This window comes from Astatotilapia calliptera, chromosome 1 (assembly GCF_964374335.1).
Source record: "Astatotilapia calliptera chromosome 1, fAstCal68.1, whole genome shotgun sequence".
Classification (NCBI taxonomy): domain Eukaryota; kingdom Metazoa; phylum Chordata; class Actinopteri; order Cichliformes; family Cichlidae; genus Astatotilapia; species Astatotilapia calliptera.
Window position 1 is genome coordinate 25,433,312 of NC_137422.1, and position 27,482 is coordinate 25,460,793.

The 27,482-nt window shown below is 37.9% G+C and overlaps 1 protein-coding gene across 3 annotated transcripts in view; it reads right to left on the reverse strand.

The window, feature by feature from the left end:
* hipk3b (homeodomain interacting protein kinase 3b) overlaps window positions 1-25,593 on the reverse strand; it is a 75,498-nt gene extending 49,905 nt beyond the window's left edge. For 2 of the 3 annotated variants that reach the window (XM_026170059.2, XM_026170051.2), the window contains exons 1-2: window positions 25,219-25,593; window positions 13,300-14,602 (exon numbers count right to left, since the gene is read on the reverse strand). In XM_026170059.2, coding sequence (XP_026025844.1) covers window positions 13,300-14,602; window positions 25,219-25,291 — 1,376 coding nt within the window. In that variant the 5' untranslated portion in view covers window positions 25,292-25,593. Of the gene's footprint in view, window positions 1-13,299; window positions 14,603-24,795; window positions 24,867-25,218 lie in introns of those variants that run through there. The other variant, XM_026170070.2, reaches the window with a different exon arrangement.
* Between the last annotated feature and the right edge of the window lie 1,889 nt (window positions 25,594-27,482).

The window sequence follows — 27,482 nt, forward strand, 5'->3', positions numbered from 1 at the left end:
TGATCCCATTGTAAGATTCAAATTCAATATATTTAGACTGGTTGACTGAATTGGATCTTGTGTGTTTGTCTCTCTGTGCATGTGTGTTTCCTCATGTGTACATATTTGTAATTGTGTGGCAGTCATAAATTTTTTTGCTGATTTTTGTCATTTAACAAGTATATTTGAGGGAACCTCAGCATGTTCAGCATTTCTTCAGCTGTCCATTTTGCTTTTCCAATTTTTCTGTTTAACTTATTACTATTGTGCTAAATCACACTATTTCTGCTATTTTATAAGATTTGTGCTTAATATACTATTTCTGCTTTTATAGGATTTGTGCTTAATATAGTATTTCTGCTTTTTATAAGATTTGTGCTTAATATAGTATTTCTGCTAAATGTAGTATTTATGCTTAATCACACTATTTCTGCTATTTTATAAGATTTGTGCTTAATATACTATTTCTGCTTTTATAGGATTTGTGCTTAATATACTATTTCTGCTTTTATAGGATTTGTGCTTAATATACTATTTCTGCTTTTCATAGTATTTGTGCTTAATATAGTATTTCTGCTAAATTTAGTATTTCTGATTAATTATAGTCTTTCTACTAAATCATAGTACAGTATTTCTGCTTTTTATGGGATTTGTGCTAAAACAAAGTATTTCTACTAAATGTAGTATTTATGCTTAATCATACCATTTCTGCTTTTTATAGGATTTGTGCTTAATATAGTATTTCTGCTCAATTATAGTATTTCTGCCAAATTATAATATTTGTGCTAAAACATAGTCTTAATTTAAAATTACAATATTCATAGTTCATCACAGTGTCTCTGGTAAATCACAATATTTCTGCTCTGTTGTACTATTTTTCTAAATCATAGTGTTTCTGTAATGTTTAAGTATTTTTGGCTAAATATATTCTTTCTGTTATCTTATACTATTTCTCCTAAATTCTTGTATTTTTGAGAAGTTATCATGTTTCTGGTAAGTTACAATATTTCTGCTAAATTCTGCTATGCTATTGTATTTCTGCCAAGTATTATGTTTCCTCTAAGATATTGCAGTTCTGCTAAGTTATTCCATTTTAGCAAACTTCTTTTGCTTCTGCAAAGTTTTTACAATTTCTGCAACTTTTCAGCTTTTTCAGCTACTTTTTGCATACAGCTTCAGCGTTAAGCATCCACACTGCATTTTCGCAGGAAATGCAAATTTTTCTAGTTCTACTTTATTATTCCAGTTGCTTCCGTACACTTTTTGGCACTTAACTACTTCCACAATTTTCAGCCGATTTTCACCGTTCAAATTTTAAACTATTCTGCTATTTCTGCTAATGATCGCTATGACTTTTGCTATTTTTTGCTATTATACTTTTTAAAATATTCCACTTTTTTCCTTTAATTTGTCCCATTGAAATGAATGGGAAACTTCCAAAATTCTGCTAAATTTTGCTTGTTTTTGAAACTTAACTACTTCCTCATACTTTCACCTAGAACAACCATTCAAACTTTAAAATGTTCACAAATTATTGGGCTATTCATGTATGATTCAGCTTTTTCAAATCTTTTACCATTTTACTTTTATGCCTCTTAAAGTTTTGAGTTGCACAATTGTGATTTTTCACAAAATACATGCGTTGTTATGGTTGCTATGCTCTTGGCTTCCAGTGTGTCACTGAAGGTTTTGCAATTTTCACTTCATGTCCGAACAACTTCTTGCTACTTGCTCAATTTTCACTCAACTTCCACAAATTATACATCAAAACGTAGGTATTTTTGCTGGCTTTCAGAAAATGTCACCATCATTGTTGTGGGATTTATAGAATTTTGGCAAATCTCCTCAGACTAACACAAGGTCAGAAAACTCTCCATATAAAGTCAATGGAGAGTTTGTTCAAAATCACCGCTGCATTTCTGTAATGAGAGGCATATTCGAATCGTCATATCTCCTTAACGAAGCAAAGTTAAGACATGAGGCTTGTCCCGGTATATCTTCAGACACTCGTGACGCTCACAATTCAAGAATTTCTTTCTCACCTATTACCGTTCTGAAATGAGTTGGACTTGTTTGAGGGTAGGAAATTTGTCCTTCGCTCAGATTTCTTCAGATTTCAAACTGTGGAAATGAACCACTTTTTTCTCTCGTCATAACTTTTTGTTGGATTTCCACAGAGACCTGAAAATTTCCATGATTGTTCACCAAAGCCTGCTGTCTCTTACGGTGAAAGAATGATATCGATACTCCAAATAGATTTAGAGTTAGAAAGCGTTGTTTGAGGGCAAGTCAAGGCAGTTTTTGCTTCGCTCTACTCAGTTATGGTGCATTACAAGTCAAATATCTTTAATAATTCATATTTTAATGATAAATTGTTAACACTGGAAGATTCCCCCATCTCTTCTGAACAAAACGGTGTAAGAATGACCGCTCTAGCCCCTACGGTTAGGAAATTATGGTCATTTGTTTGAGGGGAGTCCTCACTATGAGAAATAGGCTGCAATAATCCTGTGCCTCTCTGTCCCGCGTGTGTAAAACGATGCACCTGTTTTGGCGGGAAAACGTAAACAGCCACTCTGATTGGTGGATTTAAATTCGGCAGCTCTCTCCCTCTGTGTCTGTGTGTGTGTGTGTGTGTGTGTGTTTAGTGGGAGAGAGAGGACCCTGCCCTTATTTGACAGCATGTCATTGTAGGATTTAAATTGAACATAGTTAGACTGGTTGACTGGATTAGAGCCTGTGTTTGTGTGTCCCTCTGTGCATTTGTGCATTCGGTACTTGTGCTAAATACAGTATTTCTGCTAAATCATACTATTTCTGCTTTTCATAGGATTTATGCCTAATATAGTATTTCTGCTAAATTATAGTATTTCTGCTATTTTATAGGATTTGTGCCTAACATAGTATTTCTGCTAAATTATAGTATTTCTGCTTTTTATAGGATTTGTGCCTAACATAGTATTTCTGCTAAATTATAGTATTTCTGCTTTTTATAGGATTTGTGCTTAATATAGTATTTCTGCTAAATTATAGTTTTTCTTCTTTTTATAATATTTGTGCTAAAACATAGTATTTCTACTAAATGTAGTATTTATGCTTAATAATAGTATTTCTATATATTTCTGCCAGGTCCCCAGGCAGCCAATCCTCTGTGAGGACTGAGACATTCAAATTTTCAAATCAGGGCCTGCACAGTTTCCCAGCCAATCAAATAAGTGTCCTGAGGCATTCAAATTTGCATATTGGGGCCTTCGTGGCTTCTAAGCCAGCCAATCATATCTGAGGGCTGAGGAATTCAAATCCACAAATCAGGGCCTGCACAGCTTCCCAGCCAGCCAATCACATATGTGGTCTCAGGCATTCAAATTTGCATATTGGGGAATTCGTGGCTTCTAAGTCAACAAGTCATCCATGTCATATATCTCTAAAAATTCATATTTTAATATTAAATTGTCAACACTTGAAGATTCCCCCATCTCTTCTGAACAAAACGGTGTAAGAATGACCGTTCTAGCCCCTACGGTTAGGAAATTACGGTCATTTGTTTGAGGGGAGTCGTCACTATGAGAAATAGACTGCAAAAATCCTGTGTCTCTCTGTGCTGCTGCGTGTGTAAACAGATGCACCTGTTTTGGTGGGGAAAAGTGCACAGCCTCTCTGATTGGTGGATTCAAATTCACCAGCTCCCAGGCTGACCTAGAAACTTACTTCTCTCTCCCTGTGTGTGTGTGTGTGTGTGTGTGTGTGTGTGTGTGTGTGTGTGACAGAGAGAGAGAGAGAGAGAGAGAGAGAGAGAGAGAGAGAGAGAGAGAGAGAGAGAGAGAGAGAAAGGCTTTTAATGGGATGATCTCATTCTAAGATTTAAATTCAATATATTTAGACTGGTTGACTGAATTGGATCTTGTGTGTGGGTCTCTCTGTGCATGTGTGTTTCCTCATGTGTACATATTTGTGATTGTGTGGCTGTAATAAATTTTTTTGCAGATTTTTGTCATTTAACAAGTATATTTGAGGGAACCTCAGCATGTTCAGCATTTTTTCAGCTGTCAATTTTGCTTTTCCAATTTTTCTGTTTAACTTATTACTATTGTGCTAAATCATACTGTTTCTGCTATTTTATAAGATTTGTGCTTAATATACTATTTCTGCTTTTATAGTATTTGTGCTTAATATAGTATTTCTGCTAAATTTAGTATTTCTGATTAATTATAGTTTTTCTACTAAATCATAGTACAGTATTTCTGCTTTTTATGGGATTTGTGCTTAATATAGTATTTCTGCTTTTTATAGAATTTGTGCTTAATATAGTATTTCTGCTTTTTATATGATTTGTGCTTAATATGGTATTTCTGCTAAATTATAGTATTTCTGCTTTTTATAGGATTTGTGCTCAAACATAGTATTTCTACTAAATGTAGTGTTTATGCTTAATCATCCTATTTCTGCTTTTTATAGGATTTGTGCTTAATATAGTATTTCTGCTAAATTATAGTATTTCTGCTTTTATAGTATTTGTGCTAAAACATAGTATTTCTACTAAATGTAGTATTTATGCTTAATCATAGTATTTCTATATATTTCTGCCAGGTCCCCAGGCAGCCAATCCTCTGTGAGGACTGAGAAATTCAAATTTTCAAATCAGGGCCTGCACGGCTTCCCAGCCAATCATATATGTGTCCTGAGGCATTGAAATTTGCATATTGGGGCCTTCATGGCTTCTAAGCCAGCCAATCATATCTGAGGGCTGAGGAATTCAAATCCACAAATCAGGGCCTGCACAGCTTCCCAGCCAGCCTATCATGTATGTGGGCTCCAGGTATTCAAATTTGCATATTGGGGAATTCGTGGCTTCTAAGTCAACAAGTCATCCATGTCATATATCTCTAAAAATTCATATTTTAATGATAAATTGTCAACACTTGAAGATTCCCCCATCTCTTCTGAACAAAACGGTGTAAGAATGACCGCTCTAGCCCCTATGGTTAGGAAATTATGGTCATTTGTTTGAGGGGAATCCTCACTATGTGAAATAAACTGAAAGAAGCAGGTCTATGTCTCTGTGCTGCGTGTGTAAAAAGATGCACCTGTTTTGGCGGGAAAACGTAAACAGCCTCTCTGATTGGTGGATTCAAATTCAGCAGCTCCCAGGCTGACCTAGAAACTTACTTCTCTCTCCCTGTGTGTGTGTGTGTGTGTGTGTGTGTGTGTGTGTGTGTGTGTGTGTGTGTGTGTGTGTGTGTGTGTGTTTAGTGGGAGAGAGAGGACCCTGCCCTTATTTGACAGCATGTCATTGTAGGATTTAAATTGAACATAGTTAGACTGGTTGACTGGATTAGAGCCTGTGTTTGTGTGTCCCTCTGTGCATTTGTGTTTCAATAAGTTATTACTATTCTGCTAAATCATAGTATTTCTGGTACTTTTCGGTACTTGTGCTAAATACAGTATTTCTGCTAAATTATAGTATTTCTGCTTTTTATAGGATTTGTGCCTAACATAGTATTTCTGCTAAATTATAGTATTTCTGCTTTTTATAGGATTTGTGCCTAACATAGTATTTCTGCTAAATTATAGTATTTCTGCTTTTTATACTATTTGTTCTAAATTATAGTATTTCTGCTTTTTATAGGATTTGTGCTTAATATAGTATTTCTGCTAAATTATAGTTTTTCTTCTTTTTATAATATTTGTGCTAAAACATAGTATTTCTACTAAATGTAGTATTTATGCTTAATAATAGTATTTCTATATATTTCTGCCAGGTCCCCAGGCAGCCAATCCTCTGTGAGGACTGAGACATTCAAATTTTCAAATCAGGGCCTGCACAGTTTCCCAGCCAATCAAATAAGTGTCCTGAGGCATTCAAATTTGCATATTGGGGCCTTCGTGGCTTCTAAGCCAGCCAATCATATCTGAGGGCTGAGGAATTCAAATCCACAAATCAGGGCCTGCACGGCTTCCCAGCCAGCCAATCACATATGTGGTCTCAGGCATTCAAATTTGCATATTGGGGAATTCGTGGCTTCTAAGTCAACAAGTCATCCATGTCATATATCTCTAAAAATTCATATTTTAATATTAAATTGTCAACACTTGAAGATTCCCCCATCTCTTCTGAACAAAACGGTGTAAGAATGACCGTTCTAGCCCCTACGGTTAGGAAATTACGGTCATTTGTTTGAGGGGAGTCGTCACTATGAGAAATAGACTGCAAAAATCCTGTGTCTCTCTGTGCTGCTGCGTGTGTAAACAGATGCACCTGTTTTGGTGGGGAAAAGTGCACAGCCTCTCTGATTGGTGGATTCAAATTCACCAGCTCCCAGGCTGACCTAGAAACTTACTTCTCTCTCCCTGTGTGTGTGTGTGTGTGTGTGTGTGTGTGTGTGTGTGTGTGTGTGTGTGTGTGTGTGTGTGTGTGTGTGTGTGTGTGTGTGTGTGTGTGTTTGTGTGTGACAGAGAGAGAGAGAGAGAGAAAGCCTTTTAATGGGATGATCCCATTGTAAGATTCAAATTCAATATATTTAGACTGGTTGACTGAATTGGATCTTGTGTGTGTGTCTCTCTGTGCATGTGTGTTTCCTCATGTGTACATATTTGTAATTGTGTGGCAGTCATAAATTTTTTTGCTGATTTTTGTCATTTAACAAGTATATTTGAGGGAACCTCAGCATGTTCAGCATTTTTTCAGCTGTCCATTTTGCTTTTCCAATTTTTCTGTTTAACTTATTACTATTGTGCTAAATCACACTATTTCTGCTATTTTATAAGATTTGTGCTTAATATACTATTTCTGCTTTTATAGGATTTGTGCTTAATATAGTATTTCTACTAAATCATAGTACAGTATTTCTGCTTTTTATGGGATTTGTGCTAAAACAAAGTATTTCTACTAAATGTAGTATTTATGCTTAATCATACCATTTCTGCTTTTTATAGGATTTGTGCTTAATATAGTATTTCTGCTAAATTATAGTATTTCTGCCAAATTATAATATTTGTGCTAAAACATAGTCTCAATTTAAAATTACAATATTCATAGTTCATCACAGTGTCTCTGGTAAATCACAATATTTCTGCTCTGTTGTACTATTTTTCTAAATCATAGTGTTTCTGTAATGTTTAAGTATTTTTGGCTAAATATATTCTTTCTGTTATCTTATACTATTTCTCCTAAATTCTTGTATTTTTGAGAAGTTATCATGTTTCTGGTAAGTTACAATATTTCTGCTAAATTCTGCTATGCTATTGTATTTCTGCCAAGTATTATGTTTCCTCTAAGATATTGCAGTTCTGCTAAGTTATTCCATTTTAGCAAACTTCTTTTGCTTCTGCAAAGTTTTTACAATTTCTGCAACTTTTCAGCTTTTTCAGCTACTTTTTGCATACAGCTTCAGCTTTAAGCATCCACACTGCATTTTCGCAGGAAATGCAAATTTTTCTAGTTGACGTTAGTCTTACAGAGAATGTGATGATTTTATGGATATTTAAAGTAAGCACTGAGACAAATTTAGTAATGCCAACATATTAAAAGAACAATATTTGTCTTTCATATATATGACACAGTTATATATACAGTGTCAAAGAAACCTGTCTTTGAGTGAAGATTTAAGGTGACAGGAAATATAAATAATATAAATAAATGCAGCTTGAATCTTTACTGAAGCTCAGTATTTGAAACAGAGTTCATTCACTGCTGTAATAACTAATAATGATTGAAATTATAACTTTAATATTGGCCATATTATATTTACATTACCAAAGTGAGATGACTTTAGTCTCATGAACAACATTAGCTAATTGTTATTTACTAGTAGGGCTGCCACGATTTGTCGACTAGTCACGATTACGTCGACTATCAAAATCGTCGACGACTGATTTAATAGTCGACGCGTCGTTTGAAACTTTGTACGATCACAAAAGACGCAGGAATAAGTGGCAGGATTTAAGAGTGTAATAACGGACTGAAACAGAAGATGGCAGCATTGCATGTACAAGGATGTCAGCTACCGTTAAACCCCGAAGAAGAAGAAGAAGAAGAAGAAGAAGAAGAAGAAGAAGCAGCAGCAGCTGTGTCCCAGAATTCATAGCGCGGCCCAGCGCAGTTTCCAACAATGGCGGCAGCTAGTTTGTTTTAATGTTACTCTTATTATTCTTTCTGGGTCACAAAATAAACGTTTAACATATTTTCAGGCGAGAATGTAGCTGTGTAAACCTCAAATATCTGCTCAGTTTATCAAGACACCACATATTTTCAAAAGCGCTCCGACGTTTTCGGAGACATCTGTTACCCACTAGCTCGTTAGCGAGCCGGGGGCTAGGCTCACTAGCGCCGTGAGAACACCGGACTCCCCGCAAATCGTTTTCAAACCCACCGCCGTCTTTCGCTACTCAGGTTAAATATATATGAGTCACTTAGATAACTTAAAATGTTATTGTTTGGCTTTTTTTTTTTTAGTATTTTATTTGTTCCTGAGTAAATCAGTTTGTCTGAGATTAAAGTTATAGTTTTTACACAGCTGAATAAACGTCAAGCAGACAGCTGATTATCAGAAGTGTGAGATGCTCCAGAATATACTCCAGTGTCCTGTTATATTTTAGATAGCAAGGAGTTTATTAATCTTCACCGAAACAATCTGCAAATTTCATTAAAATTCAATAAACTATCATCTTGTCTTTATTTTTAGTTAGCACAGACCTTAAACACTTAAAGCTGTAAGCTAATGATAGTTATATAAGAGCAGATGCTGCTGGTTCAATAAGCTGTAGTTTTACGTCTAATGGATGATGATCTGATTAGTCGACTAATCGCAAAAATAATCGGTGACTAGTCGACTATCAAAATAATCGTTTGTGGCAGCCCTATTTACTAGCTAATCATAAATGACTGTTCTGGGCCCTATTTCAGGAAGCCGGTTTAGTGCAAACTCTGAGTAAGTATACCCTGAGTTAACGAAAACTCTGGGTTTTCAGTTTCACAAAGCGAGTTTAGATTAATTCTGAGTGAGTTACTATGACGACACACTCCGTGAAGCTAACCTGCCCCCTAGCAGGTTTACTTCAACTAACCCTGACGTTCTCCGCCTCTTTGTCAGAAACCTGACTGTAGGAAGTGTCAGACATGGCGTGCTCCTTCCTTGAAGAGCCAGTAGATGTTGAAGCCCAAATTCTCCGCAGAGCTCTCCGCCGGGAGAGAGTGATTAGAGCGCGTTCGGTCATTTTATCATTTCCTGATGATTTCCTGTGTGAACGTTACCGTTTTTCAGCACAATCTATAATTTATTTGAATAACATCCTCAGGCCTAATATTGCTCATGTGACACATCGCAGACATGCTCTCAGTTCATTACATATTATTTGTATTGCACTTCGGTTTTTTGCAAACGGGAGCTTTCTGTATAATATTGGTTACGCTGAGCACGTTTCCAAGGCTACCGTCTGTCGGGCAGTCAGGAATGTTACAGTTGCACTGAAACGTCTCCTGTACTCGTTTGTGGTGTTCCCCGGTCATAGACCCACAAGATTTATCAAAGAGGGATGCCACAAAATTGCAGGTATCAGGATGAACGAAACTTAATTCATGATGTGGTGATATTTGAACTACTACTTAAATTTTACATTTATTTTCACGGTTCCCAGGCGTGATTGGCTGTATAGATGGCACTCACATTCCAATCATTGCTCCTTCAGTAAATGAAGGAGACTATGTGAACAGGAAGTCTTTCCACAGCATTAATGTACAGGTACATAGTTCCCTGTAGCATTTCAAACTAACAAATTATTTCATTATAGTAATGGATGCTAATTTGTGTTCTTTGCACTGTGAAGATCATATGTGATGCTGCCAACATTATCACAAATGTGGAAGCCAACTGCTCAGCCTCTGTGAGTGGTGGTGGTGGAGGACCCCCACCTGTTTTCCGGGCCTCCGCTTTTTTTTCTGTTGGCTATAACGGGTCACATTTGAGCATACAGAGTAAGCAAATATGTACTTGTAATGTGCTCAGATAATTTCAATAAGTGCTTACAGAGGGGAAATTAATGTAGCCTCTAACTGCAATTGATTTACATCGGACAAACAGACCAAGCACTATGGCTCATAATACAATTACACCTTACCTGTTTGGACTATATTTTTATATTTCATTTTTACTTGCTGCCAGGAACGTTTGGGGGCTGTTGGGTTGCACCTGCGCTCACATCACATCATAAAATAAAATGTATAAAATAAAAAATAAAATATAATAAAATAACGTGTTAAATGGGTGGAAATCCCTAGATCAATGTTTAAATTAACACTCACGCATTGACTCTGTCGGCTATGTTCTTTTGCAGCTGAGGCTGTGTTACTTTTTTTCCGCGGAATTTGCATGTTATTGGCATATGCTGCCATCAGAATTTCGGCCTCAAGCGCTGTAAGATACATTGACCGCGCCTTCTTTCCCTCCGTCTCCATGGTGACTCGCTTAATCTGTGCTCCACTAATCAGGGCTTTATGTATCCTCGTGCGCGCTCTTAATTTGGGGTTAAAGCAACTCTGCGTTGACTGAACTAATTGTTATCAGCCTTTCTGAAACCGAATATTCCGAGTTGGACAGTTCGGGGTTACTCAACCCTGAGTATCGTTTTTCATTTTTAGTTTTCTAAACCGGCTTCCTGAAATAGGGCCCAGTACAGAAGTGAAGCCCAATAATCATGATTTCACAGTCCCATGGTCTCAGTCTCAGATTAGGGCTGCCACAAACGATTATTTTGATAGTCGACTAGTCACCGATTATTTTTGCGATTAGTCGACTAATCAGATCATCATCCATTGGACGTACAGCGTACAGCTTATTGCACCAGCAGCATCTGGTCTTATATAACTATCATTAGCTTACAGCTTGAAGTGTTTGTGCTAACTAAAAATAAAGACAAGATGGTAGTTTATTAATTTTTAATGAAATTTGCAGATTGTTTCGGTGAAGTTTAATAAACTCCTTGCTTTCTAAAATATAACAGGACACCGGAGTATATTCTCCAGCGTCTCACACTTCTGATAATCAGCTGTCTGCTTGACAGTTTTAGCTGTGCAAAAACTATAACTTTAATCTCAGCCAAACCGATTTACTCAGGAACAAATAAAATACTAAAGAAAGCCAAACAATAACATTTTAAGTTATCTAAGTGACTTATATATATGTTTAACCTGACTAGCGAAAGACGGCGGTGGGTTTGAAAACGATTTGCCGGGAGTCCGGTGTTCTCACGGCTCTAGTTAGCCTTGCCCCCGCCTAGCTAACGAGCTAGTGGGTAACAGACGTCTCCGAAAACGTCGGAGCGCTTTTGAAAATACGTGGTGTCTTGATAAACTGAGCAGATATTTGAGGTTTACACAGCTACATTCTCGCCTGAAAATATGTTAAACGTTTATTTTGTGACCCAGAAAGAATAATAAGAGTAAAGTTAAAACTAACTAGCTGCCGCCATTGTTGACAACTGCGCTGGGCTGCGCTATGAATTCTGGGACACAGCTTCTTCTTCTTCGGGGTTTAACGGCAGCTGGCATCCTTGTACATGCAGTGCTGCCATCTTCTGTTTCAGTCCGTTATTACACTCTTAAATCCTACTACTCATTCCTGCGTCCTTTGTGATCTTACAAAGCTTCAAACGATGCGTCGACTATTAAATTAGTCGTCGACGATTTTAATAGTCGACATAATCGTGACTAGTTGACTAATCGTGGCAGCCCTATCTCAGATACTTATCAAATCAAAGCTCATGTAGAAACAAACAAACAAATGAACAAAAGATTTTCTCCTTCATTTCTTTCAAACAAAGCTGTATGAAACGTTTCCAGCTGTTAGTGTCATGGTTGCTAGGCAACCTGAGCAGCGCGACGGAGGCTTGACCGTCCCATTTCACAAGCCTCTCACTTCCGGCCTTAGCGGTCTTTGAGTACGCGGCCCTTGTGGACTGTTAAGGCTGCGTACTTTAAGGCTGCAGACCCTGAATTGGGATACAGCCATTGTTTCCAGTAGTGAGAAAGTGACAGTCACAGACTGTCTCCATTTGTTTGCGATATGTGAGCTGTGTTAGCAGAGCTTAACAATTACATAAGGATTTGTCTTAAACTCATGTATCACATTTACTTCACCCATTTCCTCTTTCTTTGACTTGCCCATAAGACCTTACATTTTGATCATTTGCCCACAGCCTTTAAGTCAAAAAAGATGTTTTAAACAGGGTCACTAGACTGAACGTTTTTTCCCCTCTACCCCCAATCTCAAACACAATATAAAATTTCATGTGGTTGGGCTAAACAAATCCCCCAATTACAATATTAGTTAAAAATATCTTGTTGTTAAAAGCATATGTACAGAATACTGTTATTGTTGATGTAATTTTAATGTTTCTCTGAAATGGGTCTCTTGTAAATGAAACATTGAGTCTCAATGGGAAAGTTGTCTTTATGAAATATATACGCAAGCTATTGCAAATAATTGACATCTGAGAACCTATTAGTATGAAAAGACTAATTTATATCCTCTTATCATTTCAAGGTTCCTATACAAGAAAGACAGAAACCAAACAGTGAACTAGGACACTCCTGACTTACACAGCAGTTGATATCACTTCAGGCCTGTTTTTCTATTCAAACCAAAGCATTCATAACATAATGCCAAAAGTAATTTGTCTCACTGTTTGTTTGTTTTTTTATTGCATGCCAAAGATTATCAGAAGCCCAGATCTTTTTCCTGCATAAACAAAAGACATTACATCTACTTTGCATCTTATACACAGCCCTGTAAGAGAAACCCCATTAGCCTCTGGCATGGCATTCACCAACTTCTGTCATTACCTTTCTTTACTTAATCTACATGCACACATAATATCAATCTTTAAATGTTTGCTTTTGCCTTTGTTTTCTGTAACATAATATGTTTAATCCTCTTAACTTTTAAATCCAAAGATCCACCCTGCAAGAATGCAGGGTGGATCTTTGTTCACAAAGACACTTTTTTTTAAACTTGATTTAAAGTCTTTTTTTTCCACATCTTACATATTTTTCAGTGGCACCAGGAAGATGAGCAGTTAGCTTGTAGTCTGTTAGTAAACACTGCAGGGTCACATTTTTAAATTTTTCACAGTCTATGGTATGTGCCTTCTAAATACACAGGATGTTGTGCAGTAGGGAGACATTTCCTTGTTTTTCTTGAGAAAAGACATTTTTAAACTAATTATGCTGGGATGGATACAGAGTACAAGACTGCACTGAACTAATACCGAACCCATTAAAAAATATGAAAAAACAAATACAATCTTGTCATTCATATCTGTACTCACCTATAGTACCGAGACTGGAGGTACGTGGAACACACTGCTTTGGACACGTGACTGGCTGAGCCAAAGTCTATCACCTTCACCCTGTAGGGTTGCCTCACTGGGTCCACCAGCATTATGTTCTCTGGTTTAAGATCTGCATGAATCAGACCCATGCTTTTTAACTTTTTCAGAGCTGTAGCTACCTGTTGTAGCACAGGTCTGATCACTTTCAGGGGCAGTGGGCTGAACTTATTTTGCTTCAGGAAATCATACAGGTTCCGTTCAAGCATCTCAAATACCAGGCAGGTGTGACTGCGGTGCTGAAAGCATTCAAAGGCTCGCACCAGGTTGTGCTCATCTGCATTCTCTCCACTCAGACGAGCAAGGATGCCAACTTCAATTTGACCCTGCCTTGCATATGAAGGGTGATTTTTCAGGATCTTGACAGCCACTACCTCACCTGTGCCCCTCTTCCAGCACTTCACTACCTGACCAAATGTGCCACGTCCCAAGAAATCCAGCACTTCATAAGTATTCTTCATGGAACAGAGGACTTCATGCTGCACAACCTGATAGTCTCCATCCACTCCTCCCGTCCCTCCTGCTGCCCCTACAGCCCCATGCCCTACACCCTGTTTGGAGGGGCCCGCTCCAGCCCCCACAGCCGCTGGGGCTGTCATGGCTGCGTTCCCCACAGTCGTCGTTTGCAACATGGCAGGCAACATTGACAGTTCCTCCACAATCTGCATGGTGCTCCTTCGGTTATCCAGCTCCTCACTTTTACGTTTCAGCCCACATCGCTGAGAGCTGTCAGCTGAGTTCAAACCTCCACAGTTCTCTTCTCTGTCGCCCTCTTCCTCTTCACCTCCCTCACCACCCTCTCCCCTTCCTCCTCCTCCTGCCCCTGTTGCTCCACTGCTGCTCCCACTTGCTATGTCTGTCTGCTGCTGTTGCTGCTCCTTGTCCTGTGACTGGACAACCCCTGCTTCTCTTTGCTGCTGGGCCACAAATGGGCCTGGTGCTCCACCACCTCTTTTACCGGACTGTTGTCTCTGTACACCACGCACCACGACCGTCTGCACCGGGTACTCTTGTCTTCCACGCACTTTCAGGCCCACTGCCAAGTCTCGGTTCACAAACGAGTGGGCTTGTTTCGTTGGATGCACAATGCCAAAGGTTCTGCTGTTCAGAAAAGTCCGTGGGTGTGCCCTCTCATGGTACACACAGCTGCTGGGCTCAACTTTGAGTTTCTTCACACTGCTAAAGGCACTTGTCTGGGTTTGATAAACGTGTGGTGGGTAGACCAAGACTTGTGAGGCCATACCTGTGGAGAACAAAGAATAGAAAGAATTTAATTAGATCCACAGCAAATAATGTTGTCCATTTTTGTCATGTTACCACAAAAAAAGAGCAATTAAGCACACTTGAACTCAACTTTAGAATCTGTCAAAAAAAAAAAAAAGAAGAAAAAAAAAGAAAATACATGCCAAATTTCCCAGAGCATTTTTCTCTTTGCTTGGTCAAGGGCTAGACTAACTTACTTTGAGTGCACAAAAACTGACCCATGGCACCAGTCTAATTTTGCTGTTGTCTCACCCCTCCTTGATGACAGTGCAATGAGTTGTTCACCACTAACAACAACCCACCCATGACCACATCCACATATGTTATACGGTTCAGAGAAAGATTGTTGTAGTGGACGACATCAGAACACCTTCACCGTTCTGCACTATCCCACCAACACCTCCACATAGCAGATGACTAACTTCTCAAAGGTTTGCCGGACCTTTTCCTGCCATTTCCATGCATCCTACTGCAGGTCTCTAGGCAACCAATGGAGAGGGAGCGAGTTTGAGAGACAGATAAACATAAGAATAAAGTTATATAGCAACATCAATCCCACATGTCCAATTGTCTAAGAGTGGCTTATTCTTTTTTTCCCCCCATCATTTGTGTATGTTTGTGAGTGAGGGTAAAGCACTTAGAACTCACAGAAACCTGCATAGTTAAAATATTCTGAAACTAAACTATGTGGAAAAAGAAACAAAGAGTAAAAAGTATAACAAATTTCAGAATTCTAGTTACCTCTAACATGCTGCACCCCCATGACCTACTTTCATGTTGGACCACATTGATTGAGATGCATGCTTCTGGACTCCAAAGACTTTAATACTTCTATTGACACTACATTTAAAAGAAGCATGTTCATCTAAATACAAAATTGGACAAATATTATTAAATGCTCTAAATGCTAAACAGGAGCACTGTTACTCTTAATGTCTTATCTCCAACTAACTGAAAAAGATCAATCAAAAAACAAGAAGTGTACACAGCTTAGACAGGTATGGGCTGTTTGGTCCCTCTGTAATATCTCCTTAAATAAATATCCCTGATGGAAAGCCTACTTGTGTTGTTGTGATAACACTAGCACTGTGCGCCATCCCTCTGACTCTATTCTGAGCAACGCGATAAGGTCAACCTATTCTGTTGGCAGCTCTCTGCACAATCACAACTTGTGTTTCTATTTGGTGGGACCATTTACCGTCTTTTTAGTAAGAAGCACTTTATCACATTTATCCCAAATAGGGCTCAATAGAAAAAAAGAAAGAAAAAGATAACAACAATAAGAGTCCAAAAAGCAAGTGTCCTGAGATCCACTGTAAAAGAAGTGACATAAGGACTCTACTTTTAGACTTCAAACCAAAATGAACTTGTAATGCTGTTCATTAGACTTGGGTAGGTTAAAGTTAAGAAGCTGTAATTATATAATCATTGTTTAATGTTGTTAACAATTATTTTGATAGTCAACTAGTCACCGATTATTTTTGCGATTAGTCGACTAATCAGATCATGCATCCATTGGACGTAAAACGTACAGCTTATTGCACCAGCATGCATCTGCTCTTATATAACTATCATTAGCTTACAGCTTTAAGTGTTTAAGGTAGGGCTGCTCGATTATGGCAAAAATGATAATCACGATTATTTTCACTGAAATTGAGATCTCGATTATTTGACGATATTTATTTAACCCTTTAAGACCTACCATAGAACCAAGTCCACCAGAGCTCATATTATTTTTTTTTTTGTTGTAGTGTCATTTGTGGGAGCATTTCAAGTTGCTATACATCAATACAACTGTTATAGCCCATATTTTAATATTTATTTTATTTTAATAATATGTATGCATTAAGTCAATAGTAACTACATTAATTGCAAAAAAGTGCAATAAACTACAAAAAAATTGAAAATCGTTTGTTTTGTTTTTACATATATTTCTACTTGGAAAAATTTAAGAGGTTTATCCCTCAAAACTTTAAATACAAAAAAGTTGCAAAAAATAACAACAGGAAATTTATTTTGAGTGTCTTCATAGTTTTATTTTGGAGATAAAGCAATTTTTATATACTGCGGGAAAAACAAAAAAACAATCCTATGATGCAAATTTGCAAAGAAAACAGCATGTGCATCAAAATAAACTATTTCCAGCAGTGCAATTCGAGTTCTAAGCATCCCAGCAACTATTCAGAAAAGTCAAATATGACTTATAAAAACACCAGTATAGGCTTTTAAGGCCTATACTTTAAGGCGTCACTTCCGGTTTCGGGCAGGAAATGGCGGACATGCAATAGTTCGCGCTGACGTCTGTTTCAATGTGGGAAGTGTTAGGAACAGCTGATCGGATCGGCAAAGCGCGTTTCTGGAATATTATGTTTTTGTTCCTGCAAGCGCTTTTTATGCAATTTTTGCAAAGCTTTATGTGGAAGGAAACCGTGACAGAGGACAAGCCGATGGCATAAGATGTAAGTACAACTCCTCTGGTTTCATATGCAAAAAAAATTATTGCGCTAGCTTACGCGGTTCCGGTTCTACAGGGATTTAAAAATAGTTAGCAAAACCGCTCTGACCGGCTTGAAGGGTTAACAATAACAATGTATTGAATAATGACTTTAAAAAATAATATAAATTAGTGTGCAAATACTGATAACAGTGCAAATGTTTGCAATATAAAAAAATAAATGAAAAATGTAAACATCTATGTTTAGTGAACTTTGCAGTGTTGCTCTGTGGTGCAGCTACGACACCGTAGCAAAGTTTACACACTGTGTCTACTTGATCCACGTCTGACTCCGCGAACCCATAATGTTTCCACACCACTGAAGTTTGTTTTTTTTTTTTTTTTTAACCTCTCCTCTCCAAATAACTTCTGCTTAGCTTTCCGAGCTTCCCTCGGGTCCTCTTAATTGTTGTGACCCGTGTTCGAAATGCAGAGAGGTGCGCTCGATTTGCCACACGGAGCAGCGTGAGAATAAAGCATGAGGGAGGGGCTAATAATCGGCTCAGTCATTTTTAATGATCGTTGAAAGCCCAGATCGTAATCGTGATTAAAATTCGATTAATTGAGCAGCCCTAATTTTTAGTGCTAACTAAAAATAAAGACAAGATGATAGTTTATTAAATTTTAATGAAATTTGCAGAATGTTTCGGTGGAGTTTAATAAACTCGGCCATCTACTCCTTGCTATCTAAAATATAACAGGACACTGGAGTAAATTCTCAAGCATCTCACACTTCTGATAATCAGTTGTCTGCTTGACGTTTATTCAGCTGTGTAAAAACTATAACTTTAATCTCAGCCAAACCGATTTACTCAGGAACAAATAAAATACTGAAAAAAGCCAAACAATAATATTTTTAAGTTATCTAAGTGACTTATATATCATGTTTAACCCGAGTAGCGATAGACGGCGGTGGGTTTGAAAACGATTTGCCGGGAGTCTGGTGTTCTCATGGGCTCTAGTGAGCCTTGAACCCCGGCTAGCTATAGAGCTGGTGGGTAACAGACGCCTCCGAAAACGTCAGAGCGCTTTTGAAAATATGTGGTGTCTTGATAAACTGAGCAGATATTTGAAGTTTACACAGCTACATTCTCGCCTGAAAATATTTTAAATGTTTATTTTGTGATCCAGAAAGAATAATAAGAGTAATATTAAAACTAACTAGCTGCCGCCATTGTTGGAAACAACAACATTCATAGCAGGGCCGTGCTATGAATTCTGGGATAGGTTGGGCCACAAAGTATACACCCGACCCATCCTTCAAATCTGGGGAAATGAAGGCCGCATTTCTCGGCCACATTTGTTGGCGTCTTTGAATTTGGACAGTCTTAGTCGTGTCGCTGTAACGTAATCGGGGGCTTAATGTTGTTAACGCGATTTAAAGTATCCCAGGTGAGACCTCCAAGACTTACTTTAGCACTTGCAAAAATACTATATTATTTTTTCTCTATTCATCAACCACACTAGGTCTATATTTTATTTGCTTTTACACATATACTGATCTGTCCCAGATACGCAGGTTAGTTTATTTACAATTACTGTTTCAGAGTTGTTTCTGCACACAGGGCTCAAGTTTCCAGGGGGTCAAAAGCACAAGTGACACACCCAAACTAACTGCAAGATACTTGAAGTTCAAACTCAAGACTAATGTCAATTTATGAACACTTCCTATTAGTCACCTGTGTAACCAAATACTTCCCAACACAATGAAAAATGCATTGGTAGATCAATTCTTACTCTTATCGAACCCATCTTTGAGCTCCATTTTTATGAATCCTGTACAGAAGTGGACAACATTACAAAAGGATGACCTCCGTGTTTCCACTGTTTGTTTAACAACTATGCAAGTATTCCAAATGTAACCACATGCAACCACTAAACATACAATGTAGCGATTCACAGCAAAAAACAAAAACAAAACACCACTGACATTTCTGAGACCATTATTCAGTCAAGTTTTACACTGTTTAGCCAGCATGATCACAATATTCTTCCTGACCCTCATATGAAATACTTATACTTTCAGTTTCAGCTTTGTGCATTGTGATTTGAGACATTAATTGATGGGAGTCCCAAGACAGGAGACAGCACTTGGAGCCCAACTGAACAATTAGGATGTCTGGATTTGGATGTGAGCTTCCAGTAATTTCAATCTAGAACTCGATTTCAAAGGAAACTAAGATTGATTTAATTTGGATGCCTACAAAATTACAATCACTATATAAAGTAAGTTGGAGGAGCATACCACAAGGCTGTAAAAGCAGACAGCCTTAGTTGTCAAGGCTAATGATCTAAGGCAAGAAATGGCAGCTGCTGCTATTATTACCATCTGAATCCAGATACTCCCCTGGTCAGCTGTGACGCTCCTCCTGTGGCATTACATTACATCCTTCAAAGCTGCAGAACCTTTTCAGCAAGCATGAGCTGCTAAGTAATTGCTCACATTTAAACTTTTGACCCCGAGCTACTCAAAATTAAATGGAAAAGAAAATAAACACTAGACAGCTGGCCAAAAGGAACAAATGGTACTGACTGAAGTCATAATAGGTGAGATGACAGATTAAGACCGTCAGTGTTTTGCAGAAGATAACAACATGACAATTTTTTTTAAATTTCAGATTTTGAATATGAAGGCTATATACAAGCACTAATCTTCTTTCAAAAACCCTGTGTTCACTTAAACGTAAATTTAAACATTTGTTTTACCATGAATGCCATCCAACATGATGTTCATCAATATTTTTTTCCACAGCTATCATTTCCTCTCCTGAGTATTATTTTTATTCTTTATAATCAGATAAGAACAGAAATGGTACAGCTTAACATCGAGTGACACTAATGACTTTTTTTTTTTAATAACGATGCAGCTTAGGACACCTCAACAATCATGTAAACATAAAAGTGCTGCAGGAAGAGAATTGGGAACTATACACGCTATTTGTGGCAGTTCACACACCATTAGCAACAATAACAGCATAAATTCTTCTGTGCTTTAAAAATGTTGTATTGCGATATCGTTGCTATAGCAATTAGGGCTGCCACAAACGATTATTTTGATAGTTGACTAGTCACCGACTATTTTTGCAATTAGTCGACTAATCAGATCATGCATCCATTGGACGTAAAACGTACAGCTTATTGCACCAGCATGCATCTGCTCTTATATAACTATCATTAGCTTACAGCTTTAAGTGTTTAAGGTATGTGCTAACTAAAAATAAAGACAAGATGATAGTTTATTAAATTTTAATGAAATTTGCAGGTTGTTTCGGTGAAGTTTAATAAACTCGGCCATCTGCTTCTTGCTATCTAAAATATAACAGGACATCGCAGTATATTCTCGAGCATCTCACACTTCTGATAATCAGTTGTCTGCTTGACGTTTATTCAGCTGTGTAAAAACTATAACTTTAATCTCAGCCAAACCGATTTACTCAGGAACAAATAAAATACTGAAAAAAGCCAAACAATAATATTTTTAAGTTATCTAAGTGACTTATATATCATGTTTAACCTGAGTAGCGAAAGACGGCGGTGGGTTTGAAAACGATTTGCTAGGAGTCCGGTGTTCTCATGGGCTCTAGTGAGCCTTGAACCCTAGCTATCGAGCTGGTGGGTAAGCGCTCCGAAAATATGTGGTGTCTTGATAAACTGAGCAGATATTTGAGGGTTGCACAGCTACATTCTCGCCTGAAAATATGTTAAACATTTATTTTGTGACCCAGAAAGAATAATAAGAGTAATATTAAAACTAACTAGCTGCCGCCATTGCTGGAAATTGAGCAGGGCCGCGCTATGAATTCTGGGATAGGTTGGGCCATGAAGTATACACCCGACCCATCCTTCAAATCTAGGGAAATGAAGGCCGCATTTGTCTGAGTCTTCGAATTTGGACAGTCTTCATTGTGGCGCCTACAAATGCGGGCACAGGAGGATCCGATTCCTGAATTTGGACACAGCTACGACACCGGACACTGCTTCTTCTTCGAGGTTTAACGGCAGCTGGCATCCTTGCACATGCAGTGCTGCCATCTTCTGTTTCAGTCCATTATTACACTCTAAAATCCTACTACTTATTCCTGCGTCTTTTGGGATCTCACAAAGCTTCAAACGACACGTCGACTATATTAGTCGTCGACGATTTTAATAGTTGAGGTAATCGTGACTAGTCGACTAATCGTTGCAACCCTAATAGCAATGCCATGGATTTGCGTTCCCTAGGGCACACAACAATGAGACAAGTTTGGATAAGACACGATGAACGCATTTCACCACTTTAGACAAAAACACACCAACAAGTACAACCAGGCTATGACAGAGGAGATGCTAGCAGCTGATGATGTGCGACCCAAATATAAACAAATATAACAGCACTCAATACAACAGAGAGACCAAGCAGTGGCTGGCAATTACTGATGCAATTACACAGTGGAAAAAAAATAGAGCTTTAAGTAGCTTTAAGCTTGACCCACAATCTAAAATAGCAAATATTTTTTAGTTTTATTATCATTATTATTATTATTATTATTATTATTATTATTATTATTATTATTATTATTAAGTACAGGCTCCTGGCAAGTTAAAAGGATATTTATTTTAATTACTTTATATTGTTATATAATTGTTATAAGTGTTAAGCAGTCTTTTTATGCGCTTACTTAAAATTTCTAATAAAAAAAAGTTCAGTAATTTTGTTCCCTATATTGTCACAAATATCACAAATTTTCTTAAAAATTGCAATATAATTTTACGACTATATCGCCGACCTCTAGTGTGGCTGTTTGTCATATAGCATATCAAAACATCATTCCAACATTCTGTTAGGAAGCTCTGCTTACTGTACCAAAATCAAAAACAAACAAACAAAGAAAAAAAAAAAATCTGTAAAACAGAAGTCCTTTTATATATAAATATTTGACTAAATCAGCTACAGTTTTTAAACAAAACTGAACCATATAAACTTTTTATTCTAGTGGGGAACAGTGTAACACCAAGCATAAACACCAGTCCTCTTCAAAACACACGATTCAAGTCTGATGACTAATAACAGATAATAATTATACTTATTATGAATTGGCAGAAAGTGGTAACATTTAATCCCTTGTGTCTTTTTTCTCCATCTTGATCTACCGAAGTTTAAACAACAGTGTTGCTTAAAAATTTTTTTCAAGTAGTTGCATTTCTTGTCAGATGTGCTACCGGCAGTTGTAACAAAATAATTTCCCAAATATTAGATAAATAAAGTATTTCTCATTCTTAAGACCAACTTTAAAGAACAAACTCGTTATGGCTACTTTTTACCAAACAGGACCCAGAATATGAATGTTTATGCATGAAACAAAAACAGACATGTTCTCATCAGATGATGAAGGTAAATACAGATGGTCATTGTGGAAATAAAAACACCTACTTTGAACCAACCCAACTTTCTGCTTTTGCCATATAAGCTTGAGAATTAAACAGTCATTGCTGTTTTATATTGCAGGCCTACAGCCTCACAGCACAGTGTGGTGCTGTGTCTCGTGAACTTGATCTTGTATGCTCATTAGATAAAAAGCCTCTCCATTTCCTAAAGCATGTGACCTCATGATTTCTCAACTGTGAACTTATGACTATCATTTAGCAGTCTTCTTGTTGAAATAGCTCCAGTTAGTAGGCAATGCGCAGTATAGTTAACTATTACAATGAAGAGATTCATTATGGTGTCAATTACAGAGCAATCCCCCATTTTTTCCATTCACTTCATTCATTCTCTTAAAAATTACCCACTGCCTTATTGCATCTTGTGAACTAAGTTACACAAGAAAATACTACTGACAAAAATAAGAATTTACTTCTATCAGGTAATCGTTTATCATAGCCACCCACAAGGTCTTACACTCATTAAGCCATTATAGACTAGAAGAGAGTTATTTTACCTCTCCACTTTCTGAACAAAAGCAACTGAAATGTAAATAAAATAAAGGTTTTGACCAGATCACTGGTAATTATCCCCTGTGAGCTGTAATAGATGTTTACTTTTGAGATAACACACAGTTACCACCCAACACTTCTGCAATTCAGTCTACATCACAGCTTCTTCATGTCATGGTGGTCTCTTACGTACACACTCAATCACTCCGTTTTGTTTATGCTAGGAAGCACTAATGTAACAAAGTGTTCTGCAGGTTACCTCTGTGGTGGCCATCTTGTTTTCCCAGTAAAGAGGAGGCCAATTGCAGCTCTTTTATAGGCCAGTCTGAATTGAGAAGGCGTGGTCTTTAGAGTATTTAAAGTGGGCAGGAAATGGATTGGGGGCCATTTTGAGAAGATGCTGTCTGTATGTGCATGATATTGGCAAGAGACAATAAAGCAATTACTTCAGTTAAGATAGAGTGAAGACTGATGTTTCCCTCACCACATCTCTCTGCGTAACCGTTTACTACCTCATGTCTGTACCCACACCTCAAGATAACATCACCCAAGAACCGGTCTTTAAGCTTGCCACAGTGCAAAACAGATAACCAGTTGCCCCAGGTTTAGTAGATATGTGCAGTCATTATTCCCTCACTCACCAACCAAAATTGCTCACTAATACCAATTACTGTAAGGTAAACCACTAGTTATGTTATTTACTGGCCTGACTTTCATCTGTCATTACTGCCATCATTGCCACCCACAGCCATGCATTAGTGGCCTTTCTATGCTACTGATAAAGTGAAGAACACAGACATAATCAGCAGACAAGAGTATCGAGGGGAGAAAAAAAATTCACAAAAAAATAGCAGTGCAGTGCTGAAGTTTACTCTGAGTCTCACAAGTGCTCACTGGTGGTAACGTCACCAAGGTATTATAATAGGCTGTGAAACTTAAAGACTAGTTTATCTAAGTTACTCATAACCAAATGAGCAACACATTACTGGATAGTCACTTGATGCTATTTACATCAGACAAGTGTTACTGGCAATGTAAAAAGAAAAAGAAACTGTAAGGCAGGGAAAGTACATTAGCTTTACAAGCCACAGTCTGGGTATTGAATTTCTCTGAGTTTTAAAAGGAGAAGGAACCTCACTATGGCTGCCGCCACATAAATAGCTGGCTGTTCAAATAATCTTGCCTACAATTACACAGCACACTTTAATTTTGCTGGATCACACAAAGGAACTCACTTATACGTCCTAATCTTTATATTTAACACAAAACCACCACAGTCAATGCGGCAAAACACCAAGCAGATCATTACAGATATACTGTATGATTAACTTGATACTTTGGGTTCTTAAACCTTTTTTCTTCCAACGTGTTTATGCCTGCTGACAAAAACAGCTTCATATTTTTGGTCCAGGAAAACGCAAGTCTGGGTGCACTTCAATGAGCTGTTGTTAGTATTCTATCTTGAAAGGGTTTTTTTCTAGATCATCATTACCGAAAAACATAAACGTCTGAAAATGACAGAGACACTTCAAATGCTTCATCACAATTAGACTTCCAGTTAACTACAATTTAACAACACGTGGCACTGCCATACATCTGGTACAAATTTAAACCAAAAAGTATGACTGGGTTGTACATAAAGTCTGCTTATTTTTGCCATGCCTGATTATGATAAAGTATTAACATTATTGGACAATCTTTGACTAGCATATGTTAGCTGACTCACAGGCGAAACCCAATGTAACCTTAACTAACACAGCACTCACTACTTAAGTCACACGATCCTTATCGTCCAGTTAGAGTTAGTTAACAGAACAAACGATTGCAGTTTCCAAAGCTAAACGAGTCGACCTTGAGTTAAAAGAAATCAACTGGTCGCCGTGACAACACTGAAAACAGCAAACGCGTCAGTGTTGGCACTCACGCCAATAATTTGCACATAATAACACTGCAGTTTGACTAAAAGAGAAAATTAATTCAGGTTTAACCAATCAAATATCCAAAGTGCTGGGGGAACTACCTGCGCACGAAAGGTACGCTTACATATTGGGTTATAAAGGCAAAAGCTCGCTAGCTAAGTTTGTAGCTAAGTTGTCACTTAGTATTGCGTCACATTTAGACTACCATTTCAAAGGTTAGGCTAAATAAACACCACAGAAAAATAGCCTTCCCACCACCCCGCTGCTTACCTTCACATAGAGTCACTATAAGTATAATCCAGGGCTTCTCTGAACATGTTATGGACTTATAAATCCATACCATGTACAGTTCGCCTGCATTGCTGCCATCTTGTCCTAGACGACAGGAAGGGAGAGCTCGCTCTCGGTAACGCCACCATCTCCCACATTTTAAACACTAAATAACTCTTGCATATGAGCTTCCAGAAACACCACACCGAACCCACGTCGTAGCTACACAATTCAAGCGCGTCTCCGTCTTCTTTGGGCAGCGTTGCCCATCTCTGTAAAGGGTGTCCGTTACCCTGTCTAGACGCACCGCTCCGCGGGCCTGCCAGCCTCTAACATGTCTCTTTTCTCTAGGAACTGGATGCGAATGTTTGCGAACTGACGGCATTGGCCAGTCCAGATTAAACGATTACAGAGCAGGTGCAAAGATGGGGGATTCACTGGTTCGTTTCTGGGAAGTCGGTTAGACAGAAAACAGTACACTACAATGGGGAGCTTTTTTTTTCATAAAAAGAAATAAGGTATACTGAAAATTACTGACAACATACATGATAAAGACAAAGAGGGTGAGAAGGATGAGAGGAACAAAAGAATGAACACAGAGATGTAGCTTACATTTGAAGTATAATAAAGCACAGGCAAAGTGTTAATGCAATACTATAGTCCCCCTTCGGGTTTTGCCAGGATGAGATGGATATATAGCTAACATCAATAAATGACAATGTGAAATACAATTTCCAACTTTTGGTTACATATATTCAGAATAATAACAATAAAGTTTGAATTGTTAATGTGATTGCTTCATGATTTGTTCCTCTAGTAAAGTGTCAGCAGCATACTTACTATAGCCTAGTAAAGTTAGAAGAAAATAATAAAAATAGAATATGAAAATGTACAATCCAAAGGCAGCAGCATCCTCTTTTTAGCCACCCTTCTATCATGTGTTCTAAAAATAAGCTAGCTAGTACTTACTCTAGGCTTCACATTGACACAACCCCTAATGCCCCAGATAGAAGGTGCTTAACCGATTGTCCAAGCACATCTTCATTCCACTCCTGACTTTTTTTCCCTTTTATCTTAATTTGTACTGCTCGCCTGATCTGCTGTGAAAAGACCAGCAATAACAGTTTTTTTTTCTAATTCTGATCCTGGAAGAGATATGAAATCTAGATCAATATGATGAAAGGTAGGACTAGTGATGCCAAAAACATGCTGACTAGCCTTCAAAGGAAATACAAGCTGAAATCTACTACTCAGACAGGCAGGAGGCACCCAGCTGGCAAAAAGCTGCCCATAAGCCCCTTGTGTCTGAGTCGACCAGCTATAATGTAATCCACCAAAAGGCATTTGTCTTTGTCAGTCCTCAACTGTCCTCACCCGAGTCACACACAACAAATCACAGAGCCTGCCCGGTCAGCTGGAAAACAGGTGTGAACACCTCTTGTCTAACTTGGTTTATCTTGGGTGAGGACAGCTGGGATGATAATGGGGGTAATCAGAAGAACCCACATGTGCAGAAGGCCCCGTATATCAATTCCTTTAGCACTGAAGACCGAACACGGCGTTGCTGTTGCTGAAATAGTTTGTATGGACGAAAGAAGAAGAAGAAAAAGGTAGCAGTCTACTCGTGATCTGGCTCTGTGGTCTTTTGCTTTGGTCTGCTTGGATTTTGCCAGACGGTTATATGAAAGTGCGCGCTCTCGATGGTTATCGTTTGTCTCCCCCTATTGGCCAGTGAGGTGGCCAGCAGTCTGCAGCACAAAACAAGCTTTGTTTTACTGATTGCCATATCTTCTGCAATTTCAGTAAACATCGGATTTGCTTTAATTTATGTATGTATTTTTATCTACACAAAAAGGATTAATAAGCCTAGGGGTCGAGGTACAAGTTAGTATTTGTAAACTGACTGACTACTAGACTACTAGAGGCCGCCTATAGGTCAAAATTGTAACACGGTTTGCAGTCGCATAGGAATCACCTGAGTGCACATTAGCAGATGCACATCACAGTAAAACATAATTTACAAGGCACATTTAGAATTTCATGGTATTTTATTTATTTATTTTAAAAAATAATAAACTTGAAAAAATGCAAATAGACTATAGTTTTAATCGTGTAAATCATTTTTCTTACACAATGTAGTGTACAGAACATACAATTTAACTTTAGATAAACTGCACTCAGAGGAGCGGGGCAAAGGGCACACTGTCAAACTCGCTTTCGTAGAGATCGGCGCTTTATTTTGAAGGACTCGTGCCGGAACTGTT